This window comes from Scylla paramamosain, chromosome 1 (genome assembly GCF_035594125.1).
Source record: "Scylla paramamosain isolate STU-SP2022 chromosome 1, ASM3559412v1, whole genome shotgun sequence".
Taxonomy (NCBI): Eukaryota; Metazoa; Arthropoda; class Malacostraca; order Decapoda; family Portunidae; genus Scylla; species Scylla paramamosain.
Window position 1 is genome coordinate 16,879,612 of NC_087151.1, and position 12,705 is coordinate 16,892,316.

At 36.5% G+C, this 12,705-nt stretch overlaps 1 protein-coding gene across 6 annotated transcripts in view; it reads left to right on the top strand.

The window, feature by feature from the left end:
- Positions 1-2,716: 2,716 nt before the first annotated feature.
- The window catches only part of LOC135101587 (tyrosine-protein phosphatase non-receptor type 9-like), a 251,169-nt gene continuing 241,180 nt past the window's right edge, over positions 2,717-12,705 (top strand). For 4 of the 6 annotated variants that reach the window (XR_010269341.1, XM_064005749.1, XM_064005765.1 and 1 more), the window contains exon 1: positions 2,718-2,879. Coding sequence is in view for 3 of the 6 variants with exons in the window: in XM_064005749.1 (XP_063861819.1) it covers positions 2,847-2,879 (33 nt within the window). In the remaining 3 variants the exon portion in view is untranslated. Of the gene's footprint in view, positions 2,880-12,705 lie in introns of all 6 variants that reach the window. The other 2 variants (XR_010269342.1, XM_064005854.1) reach the window with 2 other exon arrangements.

The following is a 12,705-nucleotide window of genomic DNA, read 5'->3' on the forward strand; positions in this document are numbered from 1 at the left end:
AGCTGGAAGGGTGAGAAGAACTGGCGGAGACGTCTCAGAACACCCAACTTCATAGAAGCTGTTTTAGCTAGAGATGAGATGTGAAGTTTCCAGTTTAGATTATAAATAAAGGACAAACCGAAGATCTTCACTGTAGAAGAGGGAGACAGTTCAGTGTCATTGAAGAAAAGAGGATAGTTGTCTGGAAGGTTGTGTCGAGTTGATAGAGCCCTGTAGCAGAGCTCCACACAACCCATGTAGCCAGTGCTGGAAAAAACTCAAAGAAGAAGAAGACCAGCTACTCAGTCTCTCCCATGCATCGAGAGTGAAACATCCCACCCTAGGCACTGAAGAAGGGTCACGGACCCGAAATCCCGGTATAGCAGAGATGACACACTATAAAGATGTCATCACACAATACATGAAAGAGAATCAGACAATTTTATTAAGGAATAAAGAAAACACATAATACAAAACTTGCCATCACTTTCAACCATATATATATATATATATATATATATATATATATATATATATATATATATATATATATATATATATATATATATATATATATATATATATATATATATATATATATATATATATATATATATATATATATATATATATATATATATATATTTATATATATACACATGCATGGGCTATAGAGAAAGAGAGAGTTTTTTTATCTTTTATTATCTTATCTTCTAATATGAATTGTAAGAATGTCCACATTCAAACCACACGAAGTATACGAACACACACACACACACACACACACACACACACACACACACACACACACACATTCAATGATACGCGACCTGAAGGCCGGTAAGTGTTGTGTCCTTGGCTCTGGGCGTGATGGGTGAGGCTAGCAAGGGCCATGCGATCTGAGTCATCGATAGTGACATCAATTTTTATACGATGTGATTATCCGTGAATGTTGTTTTACCTCTATAAAACACTTTATAATGTATATGAGGATCTTATCAGTGGCACTTCTTTCTGACAAGATCGAAACTGCACTCTTTGAGCTGCAACCTTTCCTCTAATTTTTAGAGCTAATTCATCGGTGTTTTTATGTTATTATGAAGACCTTTTCGGTACAGTATTTCAATAAACATTTATCAATCCTTCGATACTCATTCTCGGGTCCGATTGATGATACATGATAACGTTCTTTGTCGAATCCTCATCTGAATCCGTAACACACACACACACACACACACACACACACACACACACACACACACACACACACACACACTAAGATATTATATTTTTTGATTAACTACAGAGTAAAGGAAAGCAAGAGCTGTCTGCGAGTTTGAAGAAAAGCACTATTCCTTGAGCCCTTTTCCCTATAAAGCAGGATCCCCTATAAAGATATCTTAGTTTGTATAAGAAAACGATGTTCGTGTTTTCTTTCAAACGATGACTTCTTAAAATATATACTATCATATTTTAGTTAAGCTACTGGACCTAGCTGTTCAGTTTATTGGTGAAATACTTACAGCTAAGATTATGTTTTCGGCGAATGTCTACACACTAAAGACCTATTCCAAATCTATTTATTTTGGTGTAGCAGCCAGTAGGTGACATGATTTCGCTTATTCATTTCCTGTATTCCTTACTATTTCACAAATGTCACACCATTTTAGAAGAAAAAAAAAAAAAACCTGCATAATTTATATTCCATCTTTGTCAAATTTCACACATTCCAGTACTACGTGTTCCATCGTTTCATCCACGCCCGTAACGCATAACATAATAGCACATACTTTGCCATTGTATCTAGTTCCTTGAATTCACATTCATACACTGTGCCTTAGCTTGTCAGAAAAAAAAAAAAAAAAGACCACCTAAGCTTATACTCATGGTATTTCATTACCCGAGTTTACATACGCTGGGATTTTTTTTTTTTTTTTTTTTTTTGTATTGGTTTTGTCTCATTCATCTGCTTACTGAATCTCAAATGTTTAATTGTTCTATGTATCTTACCATTAGTTCAGCTTCTCGGCCGGTACTAAGAGATACCAATAAGCCAACAGAAAGGAAATCAGACTGCAAAATTAACTTTGTATATTATAAGTTTATTATATACCTTGAAAAGAGGTAAGCTTGTTCATTGGGTCATGACTTGATCAATATATCTTGAATAGTTTTTGGTAGGTACAACATGTAGCTAGCAAATATAAACAAGGTAGTAGATTATATGGTCGTAGTCAGTAAGAAACACCACTTAAAAATCTTTATATTTTATTTATTTATTTATTTATTATATTTATTTATTTATTTGTGTGTGTGTGTGTGTGTGTGTGTGTGTGTGTGTGTGTTCACTGCATTATAATTTAACTTGGCGTACCAGTGAGTTCGTGTGTGTTCACTGCATTATAATTTAACTTGGCGTGCCAGTGAGTTCGTGTGTGTGTGTGTGTGTGTGTGTGTAAACCATTGATCTCAATATTTTGAGATCAGTGTTGTAAACAGTAGTCTCACAACTTATCTTGAATTATTTTTGATGACTTTATGTATATATATATATATATATATATATATATATATATATATATATATATATATATATATATATATATATATATATATATATATATATATATATATATATATATATATATTTATTTATTTATTTATCCTCATAAGAACTTTGCAAAGAAAGAAAGAAAAAAAAATGTTGACGGAGCAATCCTTATCGTCATGCGTGTGGCTCCCTCCGCCCCTCCCCAGCAATGAAGAGACCCTCCACTGCCACCACCACCGCCACCACGTAGAACTGGTCTCACTCAGCGTCTGGCGATGCTCAGCTGTTAATAGTTCCGTCGACAGGATGGTCCAAAATGGCAGCAAATCTCCAACCTGAGGAAGAATTGGTAAGTACTGAACCTGGCTAATTTTAGCAAGCTTGATGTGTGTGGAGTGGTGGAAGGAAGAGACGGGTCGGATAGGCTTGAGGAACAGCTCGGGGGTCTGTCAACCCTGGGGTGGCGGGCCGCTCTCCTCTCCATGTCAGGCTGTTTGACAAATTAATGACGTCTCCATGCTAGACTCTCCAATCCTACTTAGTGTGGTCCGTTTGGCGTGAGGCGGACTTAAGTCTACGCTCGGGAGCGGAGAAGGGCCTCTGCTTGTTGCTGGAGTGCTGGTGGCGGTGTTGCTCGTGTCCTTCGTTCTGTGGTGCTGTGGTGCCTCTGTTACTGTGTGTTGTCCTTATGTGCTGGTGCTTCGTGTTTGTCATTGGTGTTGGTCAATTTTTGTGGTTAGGTCAAAGGGGTATCATTACCATTAAATGGCACACATAATACATTGTTAATGATACCATATTGCAGTTGTACTCTTATTATGAGATAATGATGGTACCCATTTCATCAAACACATGATTTTTAAGCATTATGAGGAAACAAAACTTATAAGGATGAAGAGATCATGAATCTTAAAATATTCATTTTAGTTTTAAGGACAAATATCATGTGTTCCATGCCTGAATGTGGAGTGGGGTTTGGGAGAAGGTTGTGATGCAATCTAGTATATCCACCTTCTAAAGCTATCACATGAAATAAAGCCCTCTTTATAATTTACTTAGTGCAGTGATTTTTACCCCTTTCCAACTGTAAATCTCATTGGAATCTTTTGTAAGGTGATAATGTATAGTGTATCTGATTATACAGAATATGAGGGAAAATTGGATGGCTTATTATTTTTTATTAACTTGACCCTCATTAATGTGTATTGTAACTACTTTTATGCATGTGGGCTTCAGTGGAAGTCTGCCCCGTCAGCTTTGTATGAATATATCCAAGATGCATAATACTTGAAGGCTTATGTGTCTTGAAAACCTCAATATTTTAATAACTCCCATTTCTAAAGCATTTCCCTCAAGTATCAGTCTGAAATTCACTGGCTTCATATGCCATTGTATGTGATTATATATTGTTCATATGTTATTGTATGTCCTAAGAGACCAGTGTTGGGTTTTGCTAGTCTCAGTGCAAAAGGATATTGTTTTACCTGCTTTGAGGGATGGTGCAGAAGGTTCAAACTTTGGCATCTAGTAATTCAGTTCTTAGATACATTCCAGATATTTCAATTGTACATATGGTAAATCTGATATTTTAGAGAGCTTCGTCATGTCTTCTCACTACAAAAATCATAGTACATAAAAATATAGGGAAATTGATGAATAATATTCATCTCATATTTCACAAAAGATTTGTGCTTATGGATCTCTGTAGTACATGGAAAATTTTTGAGCATGTTACTTGAGGGTTATATGTTTGTGTCTGTTTGCTTGTCTGCACCATGTTGTAAGTGAATACACATGTCTCAAAATGTGTTTACATGTGTACTTACCTTTATATAAGTTTAGTATGTATTTGTTTAAAAGCACATGTGTTTTTATGTGTGTGCTTTTCTTTGTGTGTTTACAAACATAACAAAATAAGTACTCATCCTGCTAACTGAGAGTCAGTAATGCAGGGGGTTTAGTGAAGCAACAATTTTAGAAGCCAGCCAATGGGTGGATTTGTATATGAAGACATGTGAGAATGTAGGGATGTGGATTGATTGACTTAACGATCTGTCTTCTTGCATCTTCAGTCATGGTAAAAAAGAACTGCATAAAACAAGAAGCACCTTGGATATACTGCAAAGCTTTGAGGCTAATTCGGATGTTTGCAATGGTCTGAGCTGCTGGTGATCGCTGGCTGTTTTAATGTAGGACTCGGTAGACACTCCCACAGCTCTCTGGAGATGTTTATTTTAAAACTGCCTGTTGTAATACATCTTGATGTGCTGTAGCTATATGCTACAAAACACTAATCCTAAGTGTATGCTAAGAGTATCCATGGGATCTGGTGATGCACACTCTACAGAGCAGTTATTATAAGCTAAATACTCACAACTAGGGTTTTAGTGTGTCCTTATTTACTTCTAGTTTCCTGCTACATATTTAGTTTGAAACATTTTTTTTCCTCTGGTTTCTTCAGTGACTAATGTTTTATCTGGCAAATCCCAAAAAGATTCAAGCATGTATTAATTGTACTGTGGGGATACTGTGATGGTTGAAACCGTGCTGATATGAAAGACCTAGCTGATATCAGACAGGCCAACTTCTCCAAAACACATAAAAACCTAGAGGGAAGAGATATGAGACTGTAGTGCTTTTGTTAAACCCTGGTCTATACATGTGCTGTGTTTGATTGTACAAGCATATCATGAAAGAAGAAACAGGATGTGAAAGGATGGGTTGTATTTCTAAAGAAAAAATAATGACTCGGAAGACATTGGGTGACATGATATGAACACACAATTGGCAACTCAGGGAAGATGTTGGGAGATATAATGCCAACAGGCAATCTTCACTGGTGTCCTGCTAAGATTTAGCATCAAAACATGATTGTTTCTTCCATATGTGCCAGAATTTATAAAGTTCATTGCATAACTTAAATCTGAATCTGGCAGGTTTTCCAGAACTTTGCAAATGCCCCAATTTCCTTGAAACATACAAATGACTTCAGGATTTCATTCCAGCATATTGACCTTTGGGTAAAATTAAGTTGGCTGGTGAATCTGGCAGGTTTTCCAGACCTTTGCAAATGCCCCAATTTCCTTGAAACATACAAATGACTTAAGGATTTCATTCCAGCATATTGACCTTTGAGTAAAATTAAGTTGGCTGGTCAATCTGGCAGTTTTTCCAGACCTTTGCAAATGCCCCAGTTTCCATGAAACATACATGAGTGATTACAGGGAGATCTTCAGCAGAACTTAGTGTACTAGTATACACAAAATGAACTGAATGCAGTAAAACCTCATTATTTCATGCCAGTTGAGTCTTGTACTTTTATAAATAAATATTTTTATTAATTAAACAGTACATAAAAAATTAAACTGACCGATCCTTTTAGTACTGCAGGGAAGTAAGTTTATGATGCACCAAACTAAAAAGTATCTGTTACTGTAATTCTGACCTAAAGTAACCTTATGGAATGTCCTTAATTAGCAATCTTACATAAATAATTTTCACTTTGGCAAGTCTGATTTTTTTCCAGGATAATTGTTACCTATGTATGGCAGTAGAAAATATACACTTTCAGAACCTTTTAAAGCAGTCTTAGGTATGTTATTTAGAAAAATCATTTAAAGCTTAGACAAAAAGGATAAAATGTAAGGGGTGCCAAGAAAGTCATAAGCAAGCTCATGGTGGAAATTATGAATGTGTTAATTAAAGCTTCAGTTACACCAAATGTAAGCAAATAAACAGCATACTGCTTGTGATGGAAGGTGAAGAGATGTAATCTGGCACATGAGACACAAAGCCTCTGTTATTCTCTGAGAACTTATAAACTGATATATGAGTTGCATTTTCTTTGCATATATCTACAAGTTATTCTGAATTGTGAATTATTGATGCTTGGGTTAATGAGGTTTTTCTGTATTTTCAGTTCCATATTTTTAAACTGTAAAGGATAATAACATATAGATTAGTAATGTGTGTGTGTAGGGGGTTCTTTATTTCAGCTACCTTTGTATTGGATAAAATTTCGTTAGTTTATAGTATAAGCTGGATTTATGCAAATTTAGATCTCTTTAGATCATTACAATAAAAAATAATTTTGTAACAAAATATCATAACTTATAGGAAAACAAGGGTGTGGAGTAGGCCACCTCACTCACAAAGAAATAGCAATTTGCTGGAGAAGCAGGTAGCAGATCAATTCAAAATGCACATAAACTTAACAAAAGAAAAGTTTCTTATTTGAATTTGTTGAATGGCCAATAATCAAAATCTATTTGTGCAACTAATGAATTGTACCACACAGCATCTAAGTTTCTTTAATATACAGTCGGACCTATTAATTCCACCCCCAACTCCCCCCCCCTCTTGGAAGCTGGAGTCAAGGCCAGTCATTTCTGGAATTTGTTTGAATAAGCCACTCTCTCTGTCCCCCAACATACATTGCTGTTCAAGTTATTTCAAACAGTATTTACACTGGGGTATGTGGGGAAGAACTGAGGGGGTTGGCTTGTCTGAACAAATGCTCAGAATTGATTAACCTTGACTCCAGCATCCAGGGGTAATTTAATTTCCCTTACCAGAAAGAATGTGAGAATGTATGTATGGTGAAGCCATGGAGACTGATATATTTACCAGTATTTAATTATGTTGGCTTTGATAATTCTTGATAATTGGATACAATTCCTATGAGGTCAGTCTTCAAAATAAAATTGCACTGACAAATTTTCCAGCTAATATGGTTTGTTTTTATATATAATTTGAAAATATGGAGGTCTCCAAAATAATCAGCTTTTCACAAGTAAGACACTTCACTTACTGATATGATACAAAGCATACAGCCATGAAGAAGCCAAAAGTGGTTGGAGATTGACTGTGGTACTAATAGATCTTACATGTTTGGCATAAGTATTCTTAGCAGTGCAAAGACTACCAGGCTACTGCCTGATGATATTTTTGAAACCAGCACCTCTACTCAGAATGCCTGACTTCTGACACTTCTAAAAAAAAATAAAAAAAATTATTGGGGCGCAGCAAATTAGTGTCGTTCAATGTCCCAAAAATTCAATTCCTTCATCTATCAACTCAACACCACCTTCCAGATAACTATCCCCACTTCTTCAGTGACACCAGTGGGAACTGCACACCTCTTCTCGTTAAAGCCACTATATGAAGATATGGAATCTAAGCCATTTCTACCAATGTTTCTCACTGCCAGCTACTAACTTTGTACAGGGGACTTACCTGCCCATGTATGGAGTATGCTTTACATATAAGGTGTAGTCAAAAAGTATATGACCTTTGGCCAAAAAAACAAGTAATATTAAAAAAAACTCAGTTTTGATTTAGTCTCCCTCAAAGTATTTGGCTTTGGAATCTACACACTTCTGCCACTGTTGGAAACATTTCTGGAAATCACTTTTTGGGACATTGTAGAGATGTGCTATCAAATTTAGCTTAATGTCCTCTGTTGACTGAAATCTCCTTTTGAGTGTATTTTTGAGCTTTGGGAATGGCCAAAAGTCACACTGAACCAAATCTGGGGAGTAGAAAGCCTGATGAACAAGTGGTGTGTTGTGCTCACTGAGGAATGCTTGGACGACGTGGGTGGAATGAGTGGACGCGTTGTCATGGTTGAGTTGCCAGTTCTTAGCTGCCCACAGGTCTGGGCATTTTCGTCACACAGGTTCACAAAGGTGGCAAAGAACCCCCAGGTAGTATTCTTTGTTAATAGTTTGACCTTGTGGTGCATATTCATGATGTGCAATACCTTTGTATTGCATTTTGTATTGTATATTGCTTCGCACCTGTCTTGCTTTCTTTGGTCTCAATAAGGATGGATGTTTCCATTAGGATGATTGCAGTTTTGTTTCGGGGTCATAGCTGTACACCAATGTCTCATCACCAGTGATGATAGTGTTCATGAAGTTTTGATCTTGGCTAGCACACTCCAGCATGTCTTGGGAGATTTCCTTTCTGTTTTCTTTCTGCTGGTCAGACAGCAACTTTGGTATGAATTTAGCCAACACCCTCCTCATGAACAAATCTTTTATAATTGACTGAACTGACCCATGGCTGATTCCAACTTTGGCAACAATCTCCTCAATAGCCATATGACAGTCTTCATAGACTTTTCTTTGAACGTTTGCAATAATTTCGTCGTTTCTGCTAGTCTGCACAAGATGGATCACTGTCCTGCAGTCATCTTTGAACTGCTTGTACCACTCCTTTATTTGTGTTTTCCCCTAGGATAATTTCCAAAGGCCTTCTCAGTCTTCTCAATAGTCTGGGCTTGCGTGTCACCAAGTTTTTGGCAGAATTTGATACAGTATCTTTGCTCAGTGCACTCAGTCATCTTGACTCAAAAAGAAAAATTGCACAGCACACTCTTCACGTTTATACTCAACACATCACTGTGGGCGACTGGTGCCACCTACAGACACAAAAATTTTTATGCATGTTCAGTAAGGACATGGCCATCTATTACCCATGTGGATTTTGCTCAAGCATTATTACTTTATGCTAACAAATTCAAGGTTGGATACTTTCTGACTATGCCTTGTATATGGGGGTTCCACTCATACTGCTCTTTTGAACAGGGTGAAATCAAAAGCATATCAACTCCTTTGACTGTCTTCAGCCTCTCTTTCTTTGTCACAGGGTTGCATCCCTTGATATTTTCTGTCACCAATTTCATGCCAACTGCTCTTCTAATTTTGTTAATTACATACCTTTCTCCTTCCTGTCACCTCACTGCACAAGATTTACTTTAACACCTATTCTCTTTATTTCCTTAAAGCAAGAGTTAACCAGTACAGTGGAACCACAGTTCTTGAAGTTAATTTGTTCCTGACTGCCATTTGAAATCCGAAATGTTCGGAAACAAACTATTTTTTCCATAGGAATCAATGTAAAACAGATTAATCAGTTCCCGGACACCCGTCCACCCTGTCTTATGACAGACACTCCCACCACCATGATGGCTGCTTCACAATGTATCCAGCTCGTAAATCATTTATCCAGAAAGGATGTATTGAATGAATTTAGTGACATGGAACTTATCAGAAGATATTGTTTAGACTGTGCAGGTATTCTCTACGTATTTCACTGATCCTGTAAAGGGAAGCCTCACCGAGTGACACAGAGAGGAGCAACTCATTTAATGCCAAAGTAAAAGTGATCATGACACTTAGACATCTTGCTGCTGAGAAAAGCTAATGGGAAAATGCAGTTATGCAGTAGAGATGGTGTGAATTATCAAGAGAGCCGCAGGTGGCTCAGGATAACTCCTGAGTACTGAAAAACTTTCTTGTTTACATTGAGGCTCTTAAACTGGATCATATTTAACTTTTTTTTTTTTCAGAGATTGAATTATGGTCTCACCCACTGTGTTTCTCCTCTAAATACATGAAAATGAAGGAAATATTTATTGAAACTTTAAATTATTAATAAACGGCAGCCTTTCCTCATCTTTAATATGGTGGAACCTCAGTTGCGGAATGTCTCTCTTTCTGAACAACTCGGTTTTCAAACAAAAATTCTAGCTCCAAACTGCTTGAGTTGCCGTACCATAATTAAATTTTTTAATAAATTTACTTGATTTCAAATACTACAAGAGGTAGCAAAACCTGCAATTTATTACTAATTTATAGTTTCTATAAATACTTCCTTCATTTTTATATATTTGGAGGAGAGACACACAGGGTAAGACAGCAATTCAATATTTGAAATAAGTCAAATGTGATCCCACTGAAGAACCTGGGTTACTGTATTGTGGAATTTCATCTGGTAGTGTAGAAATATTGTGACATTTGCCAGCTGAATTTGGAGTAAATTTCCACGTCTACACTTTTCAAGAAACTATGAATATAAAAAGAAATATGTACTAAAATTATCCAAAATTCATGCTAATATATATATATATATATATATATATATATATATATATATATATATATATATATATATATATATATATATATATATATATATATATATATATATAATTGCCAAAGTAATGTTAACTTCATGAAACTAGCATACGTTTCTCATTTTATATTTAGTAACAGATTCCGTATAGGTGTAGAAAAGCAGACATCACTGAATTGGCAACACTCAGTATTCCACACAGTGTTGTGTAAAAATCTGGTAACCCTGTGAAGAACCTTGATGTAAACAAACAAGGTTTTGTACTCAAGAGTAATCCCAAGCCTCCTTTGCTTCTCTCTATGACCCACAGCACCATCACTACTGCACAGCTGCATTTTTCCAGTAGCTTTTCCCAGCAGCAAGATGCCAAATCATCTTAATTTTGCTGGTGATTTGGTTGCTCCTCAACTGTGTCACTCTGTAAGGCTTCTCTCACTTGATTGGTGACAAAGAGAATGCCTGCCTTGTCTAAACAATATCTTTTAATGAGTTCTGTGTCACTAAGTTCATTCAATACATCCTTTCAGGATAAAAAAATTTCTAAGCTGGAGATGTTGTGGAGCAGCCATCTTAGCAATGGGAGCATCAGGCATTACCTACTAAGACATGATGGATGGTGTCTGAGAATGGATTAATCTATTTTACATTGATTCTTATGGGGAATATAGTTTTGGGTTTCAAACATTTTGGTTTTTGAACGGCACATGGGAATTAATTAAGTTCGAAAACCAAGGTTCTACTGTATTTGAAATCAAATAACTTTGATAACTAAATTATGGTACAGCAATCAACGCAATTATGAGTTCAAAATTTTGTTTGAAAAAGGTGTTTGATAACTGAAGTTCCTCTGGTAAACTCTAGAACTTAGTGCTTGCTTTTATATTTGTTCCTGCATATGATGAACTCTTTCAAGAGGGAGGATTCAAGATACTTTTCATGATTTATAGATATTTTTTTTATTGTCCTCATTAAGCCAAAAACTCCATTAACAAAAAGTGTCAAAATCTTTCAAGACCTAACTCCCCCTCATGCCTTCTGACACCTAGCCAAAAAACTTCCCTGCTTCTTCATCTTTCCCACCTTTATTTCAATCTGATGGCACCACTGCCATCTCATCTATTTCTAAAGCTGAACTCTTTTCTAAAACCTCTACCTTGGATGATTCAGGGCTTGTTCCTACCTCTTCTCCATCCTCTGACTACTTCATGCTACCAATTAAAATCCTTTGCAGTGAAGTTTTCCATGCCCTCACTGGCCTAAACCTTCGGAAGACTTATGGACCTGATGGGGTCCCTCCCATTGTTCTCGCAAACTGTGCCTCCATGCTTGCTCCTTTCCTAGTCAAACTCTTTCAACTCTGTCTGTCGGCATCTACCTATCATCTACTTTTCCTTCTTGCTGGAAGCTTCCCTACATTCAACCTGTTCCTAAAAAGGGTGACTGTTCAAATCCCTCAAACTATTGCTTTAAAATCCTGCCTATCTAAAGTTTTTTAATCTATCCTTAACAGGAAGATTCTTACATCTATCACTTTATAACCTTCGATCAGATTGCCCGTATAGGTCCCATCAAGGCTGCTCTTCTGGTGATCTGGCTTTCCTGACTGAGTGTTGGTCATTCTCTTTTAGAGATTTTGGTGAAACTTTTGCTGTTGCCTTAGATATATTAAAAGCTTTTGATAGAGTCTGGCACAAACCTTTGATTTCCAAGCTACCTTCCTACGGCTTCCATCTTTCTCTCTGTAACTTCACCAAGTTTCCTTTCTGACCGTTCTGTTGCTGCTGTGGTAGACAGTCAATGTTCTTGTCCTAAATCTATTAACAGTGGTGTTCCTCAGGGTTTTATCCTGTTACCCACTCTCTTCCTATTATTCATCAATGATCTTCTAAACCAAACTTCTTGTCCTATTCACTCCTACACTGATGATACCACCCTACACTTTTCCATGTCTTTTTATAGATGTCCAGCTATTCAGGAAGTAAACAGTTTATACAGGGAAGCCATAGAACGCTTGACTTCAGATCTCTCTAAAATTTCTGATTGGAGCAGAGCAAACTTAGTAATGTTCAGTGCCTCAAAAACTCAATTCCTCTATCCATCAGTTCGACACAACATTTCAGACAACTATCCCCTCTTCTTCAGTGACACTTAACTGTCTCCCTCTTCTACACTGAACCTCATCGGTCTGTCCTTTATTTATAATCTAAACTAGAAACTTCACATCTCATCTCAAGCTAAAATAGCTTCTGTGAATT